Source organism: Eptesicus fuscus, chromosome 3, assembly GCF_027574615.1.
Source record: "Eptesicus fuscus isolate TK198812 chromosome 3, DD_ASM_mEF_20220401, whole genome shotgun sequence".
In the NCBI taxonomy this organism is placed as follows: Eukaryota; Metazoa; Chordata; class Mammalia; order Chiroptera; family Vespertilionidae; genus Eptesicus; species Eptesicus fuscus.
Window position 1 is genome coordinate 27,036,594 of NC_072475.1, and position 13,709 is coordinate 27,050,302.

Here is a 13,709-nt window from a genome sequence, read left to right on the forward strand (position 1 = left end):
GTGAAGATGTCATCTTAAATTTCTAGCCAATCAAATATTCAAATACATCCAGTCCCAACCTACATCTGACTCACCACATGACACAACAAAGGCTCATACAACCATAAAATATAATAAAATTGTTGTTTTAGATTTTAAAAATTAGGGGTGATTTTTTTTCCATAGTAACAGATGAACAAAACAATAGGTAACATACTTTTTTTTTTTTTTTTTGATTTGAAAACAAGAAATCTAAAAAGAGGTGGAACATAGAAACCATGAGTGCACAGAGGCAAAAGTTGGAGAAGAAAAGCTATTGGTAGTTTCTGTATAAAGATAGTCATTAAAAAAAAAAAAAGGATTAAGAGTGTGATAGACTATTCAAGGTGATAATTCTCTATTGATTCTGCCTGTTCTCCCTTTTTTTCCCCTTATGCTCTGACTTACCTGTGTATCTTATCCCTTTTTACATACAATAAAGCCTAATGGCTGAGACAGTCTCTTGAAATCTGAAAGAATCTCACAACCTAATATTATTTGGTGGAAATGGGGGGTTTGAACTGATACTTAGCAAAGGTAAAGGAACTATTTAAATCCTACTAAACAGGTTTAATAATTGATTCAGGCCACATTAATATAACAAAATTATTATTTATTTGTTTGTCACAATTTTCAGTATTCAATTTGTATAATAACTTTAGATTGATCTTATGAAAATTGTATTTTAACAATGTAAGAAACAAATGAAAAGGAAAGCTTATAAGTATGGTAAAATGTGAATCCAGATGTTAATGTCCCTTTGGCAACTGGAATTGATGATGATCTTCATGACCAGTTGATTTCTAGTGGTTCATTGAGAATAACATTATGTGCTGCCAGATTTATATTTAATATCTAAAAAAAGAAATATGGAAATTAATTGTTTAATAAGAATCATTACTTTAACTTATTTTTCATTTTGATGAATCTTTTATTCCAGAGATTTCACAATCATTTCAGAAATAATTTCACCCAACTCACCCATTATTCAGATGATGAAAATAAATCCCAGAGTGGTGGAATGGTTCTCAAAAGAAGGTGAACAACTAAGACTATTAACCAATTATATTGATTCTATTACTTTACTTTTTCCCCATGAGTCTTACATATACAGTTTTATTCATACTTGCACTACATAAATCTCTATGCTTCCTGCCCTCAAATATTATCTAGCCATCTACACACAACATTTAGATTAGAAATGTTTCTTTGACATTAAACTCAAAAGGCTTTAGAATGCTGAATTTATTACCAATTATTTCAGTTTTGTGTGTGTTACTCTTTTTCGTGGGAGAGAATCTCAAATAGACCACTTAGGGACTAATTTTGGAGGTGACCAATTAAGCAGCTGAGCACAAATAATCATCTGCTACAGTTTTGCATGATGATGTCAGTAGGCATTGCTGCTTTGTTTTTACTACTCTCTGTGCCTTAGCTCAGAAAATTTGGATTCAATCATCACTTTTGCAAGAGAAGATGAAGAGAATCACCTTTTCTTTAGTACTTACTGAATACCAGGCACTCTCCTAGAGGCTTTATAAAATTTATTCTTCACCAAAGCCCAGCATCTTAGGATTCATATCCCATATTTTAGGGTAGAAGAGTTTAGAAAGGTAATAGTTGAATAACTGTCTTAATATGCACTACTTATGTTTGAAACTGACCCATCTTACATCAAAACCTAACCTAGTACTTTTTTGTGTTGTTGTTTTTGTTAATCCTCATCTGAGGATATTTTTCCATTGATTTTTTTAGGGAGCGTGGAAGAGAGAGATAAAGACAGAGAGAAACATCCATGTGAGAGAAAGGCAGCGACTGGTTGCCTCCTGCACAAGCCCTGACCAAGCCTGGGGCAGGGAGGAGCCTGTAACCAAGTTACTTGCCCTTGACCTGAATCAAACCCTGGACCCCTTGGTCCCCAGGCCGATGCTCTATCCATTGAGCCAAACCAACTAGGGCTAACCTAGTTCTTTGAATATCAAAGTTAAAAGCAATAAGTACATCACATAGCTTTTAATACTTGTACAAAAGGCAACTAGGCACAACTATTGCTAGGAAAGTGTTGTAAGAAATGTATTCATATGGCAATTAACCCTTTGCACTCACTTGCTTTTTTCTCGATTCCTTTATTCTACTTGGGATTTAATTTTTTAAATACCCCAGATTTTACAAAGTGAGGCAGTAGAATAAAAAACTGGAGTTTCTTTTCATACACACTTATTTATTTGGATTTTTTTATATTTCAAATTATTGATACATTCAAAGAGTAATTTTAATCTCGACATCCGAGTGCAAAAGGTTAAACCATCCTTTGCATGTAATTCCCACAACCATGGAGAAGAAAAATCAGGCAGAGAGAGAAACTGACCACTCTCTTATATTCCCATATATTTATAAAGGTTTGGAAAATAGTAGGTGCTCATAAATATTTGTTTTGTTTAAATGTTCTTAAAGGAAATGCTCCAATGTTAGTAAAAATAATATCTTCTTTTGCAATCCTGAGGTAATAAAACATTGTAAAATTTTATTCCTAGTACTTAAAATTTTGTGTGAATATCCTTGAAAACAGTGGAAGAAACTTTTCATTATAAATAATATGTTTTATGCCAAGAATTTGGTCAAAATAAACTTGAAATAATACTTGGCATGTTAAAATATTTAACATTGTTCAGCTGACTGTGCTTAATTTATTTTTATAGTAAAAATCATGAGCTTTATTTTTCACCATTTTAGTAGTATATAAAGAGCAAGAAAACATATAAGGCAAACCATGCTTTTTTTTTCTTTTTTTTATCTGTTGAACATTAGGCAGTTCAACAAAACCGATTTCAAATTGTTACTGATAAGTATTGAATATTTACTCCTGGAGAATTAATTTTTCTTTTCAGGACTGTTTCTTGGTCTGCCATGTAAGACAAAATCAGTGATTCCCTTCCACTGGAATATTAAAATCCAGTAAAATTTTAAAAAGAAGAAAAAGTATAGTGAGGCTCTTGGATATCAACTTTTATTTTACCAAGTTAGGGTGTTAAGTATACACAATTCCAATTTTCTAAACTTTATAGAATATGAAGAAATAAAATTATTTAAATTAAGTATTTTAATTAAGACAGTTTCATGTTAAAGGGGAAATCCCACTTGACTACAAAACAACAGTAACAATAGGACAGTTTCATTTGGATTAAATGGCCCCTCAGGTGAAGTTTAATTCTCACACCCTATAAAATCTATCAGGACCTAACACCGCGTCCAAGACACAAATTATTAGTTTTAAAGTTGAAGTCAGTCAAACAACTGGTTATTGTATAAGTTAAATTCACATGAGAGACTGGTTGATTAGAAGGTAGTTATTTCCATTCAACTCTAAACACAAGCAGATAATGTGCACACATACACAGTTTTACTGGTGCAGATGTAGCCTTAAACTTAGATCAAACAATCACAATAGTTAGTTGGTTTCTAGAATATATGTTATTTAAAATCAACCTTTATAGGACATAGATCCACAGAATTTAAGATTGGAAGGAGCTTAAGAGATTGTTTCCTTGCATGTTCCTATTTTATTGCAAAGAAAACAAAGCCTGAAATTATTTGTTCAAAATAAAAGGCTAATTACTGTCAGTAATGGAATTTTAACATAAGTATGTTGACTTCTTGTTCAATCTATGAATTAAAGCTTCATACACATGTATGTCAAATTATTCATTAGTGCTGATAGACAATTTTATTAATTTTGCAAGAATTTTCAAATATATCTTATCTATTATATATTAAAAGTTGAAATGCAAATATTTTACTTTTGGGGAAAAATAATTGAGGCATTTACCATCCATGGAGGACAATGATTTAGAGGTTTAAGGTAAAATATAATTTTGGTTTAATATGTTAAGCCAATTTTAAAATAAATACCATTAAATTGACTTGTCTGACAGCTTTTCAAGGATGATAATATGAAAATAGATATGGAAGTTCAATGAGAATAAATAAATAAGAAAGGTTATAGTCACATAATTATGTTTCTTTAGGCTGAGAAATAAAAAACATCTATGTAGATATTTAAAATTTCTCTATTTAAAAAACTATGTTCTTATATCACTTACCTGTTTATCTGCTTCTTGAATAAAATTAACTGTCTCATTATTTCCATTATATATGAGATTAACCTGATTAACAAGAGTTGCTCCTATCCCCCATATATTGATGAATCCAAGCCTCATTTCATTTGCGTTTATGTAATCACTTCTCAATATAGTGCTTGTCAAGGTGGTCTACAAAGACAAAGAAATAATTTAACTTCTTCATTTGAAAAAAAAATTTAAACTAAAAATATATATCTGTTAACCAAAATATATTCCAGAGTACAGCAAATTGTTTATTCATATGTTTGAAATAAGGTGTGTTAAATACCAAATATAAATATTTAAATACAAAATAATTATAAAGTGTGATATAAAACTTCAAATATTATTTAACAAAATTGCACATAAATGATCTGAAATGAATACATACCTTGTTCAAATCAAATTGTGCCAAGAAATATCGGTTATTTTCATAGGTGTCTATAAAGAAAATTAAAAGTGGTATATTTATATTTCCAAAGAAGAAGAATAGCAAATGCAAATATATTTTTCTTGACATTCCCAGTATAAAGGGCACTCAAATCATCATTGCATTATATTTAACTTGTTCAAACACAGTCCCAGCAACACTAAAATATGAAGGATGAGTCACCTGAAATGGTTCTAACACATAAGGTTTATATTCATGTTTGTATATGAATTAGAATTCTGCCATATTTAAAACTAATTTGAAAATTGCTCTTTGCTATAATGTATGAAGTGCTTATTACTTGTCAACTTCTAAGTACTTTATCACACTATTCTGAAATATGTGTTATCATCATTCCCACTACATTGAAGATGAAAGCAAGTTCCAGAGAAGTTAAATAAATGGCCCAAAGTGAAACAATTAATTACAGATGCCCCTTTATTTACAATGTGGTTATATCCCAATAAATCCATTAGAAATTGAAAATATAGTAAGCCGAAATGCATTTAATATACCTAACCTACGAACATCTTCACTTAGCCTAGCTTACCTTAAACATAGTCAGAACACTAACATTAGCCTACTATTGGGCAAAATCATCTAACAGAGAATCCAGTTTATAATAAATTGTTGAATTCTGAAATGTATTGAATACAGAAAACACAAAACACAATATCCAAAAAAGCTGGCAAGAGTATACTGCAGAGTAGGGGTTGATAACCTCATGATCCTGGGAGCTATGGCTCTCTGCTGCTGCCCAGCATCATGAGAGAGTATCATACAGTCTATCACTAGCCCAGGAATGGATCAAAATTCAAAGTGTGGTTTCTACTGAATGTGCATTCCTTTGACACCATTATAAAGTTGAAAAAATCCTAAATTGACCCATCATTAAGTTGACGGCCATCCTCATTATCAAGGTCTGGAATCAAGTCCAGTTTCCCTGACTGATAAGACTGTGTTTCTATGTAAAACCCAACAAGCATAAGACAGGAAGTCAAACTAGAGTCAAATGCATGACTGAAACAAGTAAGTGTTAGGATAACATTGAAAAGGCAATACATTTTAATTCCCTTTTCCACTTATAGATGCCAGCATTGTATTCTTTAATCCTCTGAAAATTGCTTAATGTACACAAGTGTCAGAATAAGTTTGTTTTGATTTATTTTTTTATTTTCTTTGAAAGAAAGAATATGACAGCAAATAATAACATTCCATGATATCTGAATGTACTTAATTATTTAGATGGAGGTCTATTAACTAGATTGCAAGCTTACTAAGAGAGAAAACTTATTTGAAGATTCTGATCTAATAAATCCAAAGACTCTAAGTATTCATTGTGTATTATTGCTATTTACTCAAGAAATTACAGAGGACTTTTAAAATCTTTATATTCAATTATAACAAATATAGTGATATTACACAATATAACCAAAAAAGTGGATTTAATTGGCCAGAACTATTTGGCTTGTCTGAATATCTAAATTATGTGCAGTTACTTTCCAGTGTTTAAAAAACAAAGACTGCAACAAAACTTCAATAGGATAAAGGTTAGTAGAACTTCATTTAATGTGTTCATGAAGGTCAGGGCTTTTACCACATAGGATTCTCACTATTCTTCAACCTCTAAATCATAAAATACTAAGAATTTTTTTATTTTATTGTAAGAATCTTGCTAACCACCATATGATTCTTTAAAAATATTTTCACATGATTCATATATCAAGTTTCTAATATATTTTATTTGCTAATAGATTACTATGTCTTATGGTTACAGAATATTAACTATGGTTTACTTAAAATGATGCAAGATACATGTCTTTACTATTAATGAAAAATCTCTCATCTATGCATAATTCATTTAAATTACAGTGAGCAGCCCATGAGAACTTCAGCTCTACACAGATATTAGTTTTATGAGTAAGGTTTTTATTAAGAGAACATTCAAAATGCCTATCTAGTAGAGCTACTATTGTAAATCTAATCCTCTACCAGTATGATAACCACCTGGGGACATTTTACTGGAAGACAGATTCTTGGACCTCTTCCCAAATTAATGAAATTTGAATGGACCCCATAATCTGCATTCCTTTTTTAACTGAATTTTTGGGATGACCTTGGTTAATAAAATTATACAGGTTTCAGGTATACGGCTCTGCAATACATCATCTGTATATGGTATTTCTGTTTGCCACCCCAAGTCTCCTTCCATCACTATTTATCCCCCTTTACCTTCTTCAGAATCATCATTCTTTACAAACCACCCAGGTGATTCTGATAACAATGGTCAGCAGAGCCCACACTGCTAAAGTTTAGCAGTTCAGTTTGGTCTTGAGGAACAGTCATAGAGTAAATATAGATTTAAGTTTAAATCCTTAAATCTTTCATATCAAAATGCTGAATATTAAAACCCCCCAAAAAACACAAAATAGCTATAAAGTCTAGAGACCAAACCTGCATTTTGTTTCTGGAATATCTCATGTCTTAGAGGCACCCTTATGCATCAATAGGACATACACATGGAACACAGCTTTTCAGCCCAGTTGACCTCATACAAAGTGAATGTCTATTATGTGAGCATCACTGGAATAGCTTCTAGAAGAACAAAAATGATCGCTACACAATCCCTGCCTAATCAAATTTTCTAGTTATCCAGACATTTGCCATAGAGATGAACTATATTTACGATAAGAACAAATTCTTTAAATAGTTATAACACTTTTTTAAAAAATTGATTCAACTCTTTATTACACTATTTTAACTTTGAATAATATTATTATATTTTTATTAAGCTTCCAAATTACAATAATAGGCAACATATAAGTAATATGATAATATGTATGTCAACAACTACATTTATCTATTAAATAGACCACTCACGTATAGTCTCTCCATCATCCCAAAACAGAGATCCTTGTGCCATATGATTGTCATCTGCAGCAACAATGAGCCTCATGTAATTCTGTCGACTACAAGGAAGAAATATCATTTTATCAATATTTATAGAGTAGCATATATGTTGTTATGATATGACATCCATATAAATATCCAAGAGAACACAACTAAGACTATTAAGGGGGAATGCAACTGTTTTAGACAAAGGAAGTAAAGCACTTTACTTTTTCTTGTGAGTTTATGGGAATGACATAGCCCATAACATTTTTGATATTTAATAAAAATACCAGCCATGCATTTTGGTCTCAAGGGTCCACCTACTGTAATAAATCAGGAAAGGCCTCATATATAAGAATTAAAACCATGTTAAGTTTATTGACATATTTTATTCTTCTTACTGGTAATCTTGTCATTGATCATTAAACAGGAAGTAATTTTGTAGCGTTTTGTATCTCTTATGTCTTATATCTTCCTCACATTTCCATATGTAAATTACTGAGTTATCATTGGAAGTTGTTAATAAGAATGTGGAGGGTAGCCAGCCAGTTGTAAGTCCTATCACTGGAGTGGACAATATCTCTCAAGCTTGTTGGCTTCATAGGCCAGTCTGGAAACTAAATATCTGCCTCCATGCTCACTGTACAAGAGAGCTGGCTTAACAACCTCATACTAGTAAGGAAAGATTTCTCAGAAAAATTATGCTTAGCTATCTACTCCTCCTATCACCAATGTTAAAGGCTATACTGCCATGGAAGTCTCCTACATAGCACTTTGATATTTTCCATGTACAAATGTTAGCATGTCTTAGCATGAATATATGTATGTATTTTAATTCAGTTTACTGGTGTAGAAGATACGTATATCTTATCAACATTAAAACTCTGGTTTAATTTAACAATTTTCCAACATATTTAAAAACAGATTCAAAGGATTTCACAACTTGCATTCTACTCCATATACAGGGTGGGACAATAGTGGTTTTACAATTGTTCATATGGAAAATAATACAATAATAAATAAATAACAATACAACAATGAATTCTGTGCTTTGTGTATTCGTAACTGTAAACTTTCTTTTACCTAACTCTGTATATACCTAAACCAATATCCTATTTACTTTACACACACAGTAGCTTATCTTCTCTCTCATAACAAAAGGATTCTTCAAGGAACACCTTGGGTCCCCTCCATGCAACCCTTATTTTTCTAATAAGATCATTTTCTTATCTTTAATTGATACCAAGGTAGAATATTGATACAAATTGATCTAAATGGTTCCAGAAAATAAAGACTGTTCATGCCAACTGGGGCTGTGAGCATGTAGATGACCAAGAGAGTGGGTGCAGTATGGAAAGACAAGAGCTAGAGGGACTAAGTCCTCTAGAACCTGAATGTCTAAGTCTGAATTCAGGCAGTGGAAACGAAGACTCTGTGGCAGTCACTGAAGACACCGTCTGGACATATTGCTGAATGAGAGGAAGAAAATACCACAATCAACTGTGGCAGAATAACTGAATTCTCTTTCACTGTGTGTTCATTTGATTCAGATCTGATTGGGGTTTCTGGGGCAAAGAAGAGAGGAGAGTATTAGCCAGATAATCTGCTATGAATGACAATGGACAGAAAAATCTGAATCATCTTTTAACTTTAAATGGGACAAGGCTACTAAGAGATGCATCTGGTTCTTCTCTGGGCAGTGGTAGACTTAGTATTTGAAGGAGTAGTGAAATCATCAATGGATATCCACATTTTCATTGACTAAATTGAGTCAAAGAGTATTTGACTGAAAGGGAGGCAGAGAAAGGGGAACAGAAAAGCCTGAAGTTCAGAGAAACCTTCTGAGCAATATTTGCTTAAAGTTTAAAAAGGGTCACTTAAAAATCATGTTCATAGTATTTCTTTTCACATGTCAGAAGCAGGAAAAAAAAAAGGAGAACTTAGACATTTGTTGTCAAAACCTTTGCATATTTATGCATTAGATAGTAAGTTTTAGTTGGTATATTAGTTTGGTAAATGTTCTTATTACAAGAGGGAAGGTCATGTTTTCAGACAGTTTTCCATGAGTCTCTCTAGTTTTTGCATATCTTGCATTACAGAGGCACTGACAGTTTTTCTTTCAACTATCCTTTAAAGGATGCTTTTAAAGCAAACGGTATTGGTACACAGGGCCATGTTTAATAAAATTTTAAATCACTGTCCAGTATAATAATTCAAAGCAAAATATATACAGGTTTGTTTACAGTCAATAACAAAATAAATTGAGTTTCCTTGATCTTGGAGTTCCTTAGCTGTGTCTCAAACCTCCTGCATATGCACTATCTTTAGGCCACTTCATGTCACCCCCATGGGATTTGGGGACAGGAACAACTGAAGCAAACATGAAGGTCACATTTCTTGGTATGCCATGAGTAAAAAGGCTCTTTGCTTCTGACTCAGCTCCATGAAACTAGCAGGCTAATATGTAAGCTTGGAACTAGGGTAGAATTGCAGACCCTTCCAAATCCTTGGCAATTCTAGCTGATATATCTTAAAATTTAATCTGAGTTCTGTAACCTCTTCGTTTACCTGTGAAATGTGTTTTGGTCAGGCTCTTGACATGGTAGGATGTAACCACCACGAACATGAAGGTTTATTTTATCAAAGGGAGCATCAAAATCCTTAAACGTTCCTCTGACACCAACATCTTGGCCCTTGAAATGACAGGGTTGGAAGGAAGAACAAAAGCAGCAAGAAGTGGAATTATTAGTGATATTGCAACTTGAGGGGGCACATTTATAAAATCAAATGACACACTTTCCAAATTCTATTGAATACAAGAGTAATATGCAAATTGACTGTCATTCCAACACACAAAATGGCCGCCCCCATGTGGTCAAAGATGGCTGCCCCCATGTGGACACAAGATGGCCACCACAAAATGGCCTGCAGGGGAGGGCTGTTGTGAGTGATCAGACCAGCAGAGGGGGGCAGTTAGGGGTGACCGGGCCAGCAGAGGAGGACAGTTGGGGGGGACTAGGCCTGCAGGGGAGGGAAGTTGTGGGTGATCAGACCAGCGGGGGGGAGGGAGGGCAGTTAGGGGTGACCAGGCCAGCAGAGGAGGGTAGTTGGGGGGGACCAGGCCTGCAGGGGAGGGCAGTTGTGGGTGATCAGGCCAGCAGAGGAGGGCATTAGGGGTGACCGGGCTGGCAGAGGAGGGCAGTTAGGGGGGACCAAGCCTGCAGGGGAGAGCAGTTAGGGGCAACTGGGCCTGTAGGGCAGGGCAGCGGGGGGGAGGGGGGGCAGTAGGGGGAAACCAGGCCTGCAGGGGAGTGCAGTTGGGGGCAACCAGGCCTGCCAGGGAGGGCAGTTAGGGGCAATCGGGCCAGTAGGAGAGCAATTAGGAGTCAATCAGGCTGGCAGGGGAGTGATTAGGGGGTGATCAGGCTGGCAGGCAGAAGCAGTTAGTGGCAATCAAGCAGGCAGGTAAGCAGTTGGGAACCAGCAGTCCTGGATTGTGTGAGGGATCCCAGGTTGGAGAGGATGCAGGCTGGGCTGAGGGACACCACCCCCATGCATGAATTTCGTGCAGTGGGCCTCTAGTTTAAAATAAAGACAGACATTTACTAAGAAGATCATGGTAGCTTTGAAAATAATTTACAACTACTTATTCTTGTCATGCTCACATGCAAAAATGTATGGATTTTTAAAAATATATATTTATATTGATTTCAGAGAGAAAGGGAGATGGAAAAAGAGATAGAAACATCAATTATGAGAGAGAATCATTGATTGGCTGCTTCCTGCATGGGGAGGAGCCTGCAACCCAGGTATGTGCCCTTGACCCGAATGGAGCCCAGGACCCTTCAGTCCCCAGGGGGATGCTCTATCCATTGAGCAAAACTGGCTAGGGCAATGTACAGATTTTTGAAAGGTCACAAAAACTATTCCTGCCTGCCACATACATTATTCCTGGGAGGCCTGCATTACCTGTAATCATCATTTTGCACAGCCAATAAAGGGCAATGACCTTTGATGTACAATATGTACTTCCCATGTTTATTTGGTAAAATAAATCAATGACTACATGATCAACTGTGGCAGAATAAATTAATTCTCTTTCACTATGTGTTCATTTGATTCAGATCTAATTAGCAAAAAGTAGCTTACTCATTTCAAGTGGAAAGTAAATCAAATACATCATTAATGAAAAGGTTAGGATCAAACTTAAACCCATTTCTGTTTAGTAAATTCCCCAGAATTCTTTAATTACTTACCGTATGGTAATCAAACCACCGAGCATTAGGGACATAGCCTCTTACAACAGTCTGATACTGGAATTTAAAAATACAGTTATTTAAAAATATATCGATTAGGAAAAATATTTTATGAACAAAAATATGTGGTAGGACTTACAGGTTCCAATACAGGGGTAACCATAAATGCTGGGCCCCACAGGAACTGCTTGAATATGTCCCAGGTAGGCTTCTCCTTATGGAACCTTGACAAAATATTTATAGATAGTTTAATCAAAGAACTTTATCTCTTCTGGATACCATTAAATAAGTATTCAAATCACATTTTGCAGTGTGGGCTTGTGTGGATTGGAAAGAAAACCAAATAATGAAAAAAAAAAAAATAACCTTATGACTTGGAATTCACTGTGCAATACTACAATACTTGACAAGTAAATCTAGACCATGACTAAACCTCCTGACAAGACGGAGAGAATTGTGATTGAATTTGTAAGACCACTGCATGAGAAATTTAATTTGAAAATATTAACTAGAAATGGGATATTAACAAACTAGAAAACAAAAATTATAAATATCCTGTGAAAAAGGTGTGAGACAAGAATGTTGATTTGGTAATTTTAAAGAGTTTGTTTATCTTATTTCTATTAGAACTCGATGAAGAGTGGGTTTATATGTTCTTAAAGGTTCCTTTATATGTTACTAGAGGTCTGAATTTGAGATATAAATTACTGGAAAGAATAAAATCTTGAGAATAGACACTATTAAATAGTCACAATTTTTCTCTAATTAAAATGGAAGTATAATTTTGTTTGTATGTTTGTTCTTTTTTGTCGTTGTTGTTATATTTTGTTTTATTACAAACAGATTAATGCCAAGACAGACTTCTGGGTTTACTTTTCCATGAATTTCCAATGGAAGCAAAGGCCCAGGTGTTTTCAACAGGACAAGATTTGCATAGTTAGTAATAATGTTTCTAACTGGGACTCAGTCCAGAGCTGATACTTGATTCTGGGAAGTTACTAGAGAGATGACAAAGGGAGTGAGGAGTGAGAAAATGAAAGAGGCAAGAGATTAATAAATTGTTACCAGGAATAAAGAAAGGATTATGGTTTAATAAAGCAACTAGAGATGATAATTTGAATCTAGGAAGAAAAACTTTTTTTAGAAAGCTGGGTCTTTCATCTTATTATTAGAATTTAAGGTATAATGATCATGCTATTATTTTGGGAATTTTACCTTGGTTACTACTGTTCAATCTGAGTAAATGTTTATGCTGTGTAATTTTCATTGGTTTACCAATAGTGCAATATTACAAATTGCCTTTTTCAATTACTCTGGTAATATAGGGTATACAGGTAGCTTAGTATACTATGATTATTTTAAGGTTTTCTTTGTATTTTTGTTGAATGTGTATTTTGGTTTTTGTAACATCTACAATAAGAATCAGCTTGTATTTGTCTTAAAAATAGAATAAGCTAAAATGTTAGAATAAAATTTCAATATTTAGCCATATATCAGTTTGAGCTTTAAAAGTGAATCCAAATAAATTTACTAAGGAGAATGTTAAAACTGTCCTAAGGTACCCCATTAGCACACCTACAAAAAGGGGTGTAATTCTTTTTCAATTATGAATTAACTAGAGGCCTGGTGCACAGATTCATGCACAGGTGGGGTCCCTCAGCCTGGCCTGTGCCCTCTTGCAATCTGGGGCCCCTCAGGGGATGTCTGAGAGCCAGTTTCAACCCAATCCCTGCAGGCCTGGCTGAGGGACCTCACTGGTGCATAAATCCATGCACCAGGACTCTGGTATGCATATAAGATCTTTGGTTAATCTCGTCCCACCTTCCTCCCTCCCCAGTTCATCAGTCTGTTCCATGTTTCCTTGCCTGTGGTTTCTGCTCTTGCATTGAGAGTCTTCCCCCTGGTGGTCAGTATGTGTCATAGCTACCAGACTGTTGGCCAGTAGGCCCGTTTCTTAGGCTTTTATATATATAGATATGTGTAAGATTTGCTTAA

The 13,709-nt window shown here is 34.4% G+C and overlaps 1 protein-coding gene across 2 annotated transcripts in view; it reads right to left on the minus strand.

The window, feature by feature from the left end:
• Window positions 1–804: 804 nt before the first annotated feature.
• The window catches only part of SI (sucrase-isomaltase), an 89,334-nt gene continuing 76,429 nt past the window's right edge, over window positions 805–13,709 (minus strand). For both annotated transcript variants that reach the window (XM_054711078.1, XM_054711085.1), the window contains 7 exons: window positions 11,854–11,938; window positions 11,715–11,771; window positions 10,027–10,151; window positions 7,447–7,535; window positions 4,528–4,577; window positions 4,119–4,286; window positions 805–873 (listed from right to left, as the gene is read on the minus strand). In XM_054711078.1, coding sequence (XP_054567053.1) covers window positions 805–873; window positions 4,119–4,286; window positions 4,528–4,577; window positions 7,447–7,535; window positions 10,027–10,151; window positions 11,715–11,771; window positions 11,854–11,938 — 643 coding nt within the window. The remainder of the gene's footprint in view (window positions 874–4,118; window positions 4,287–4,527; window positions 4,578–7,446; window positions 7,536–10,026; window positions 10,152–11,714; window positions 11,772–11,853; window positions 11,939–13,709) is intronic.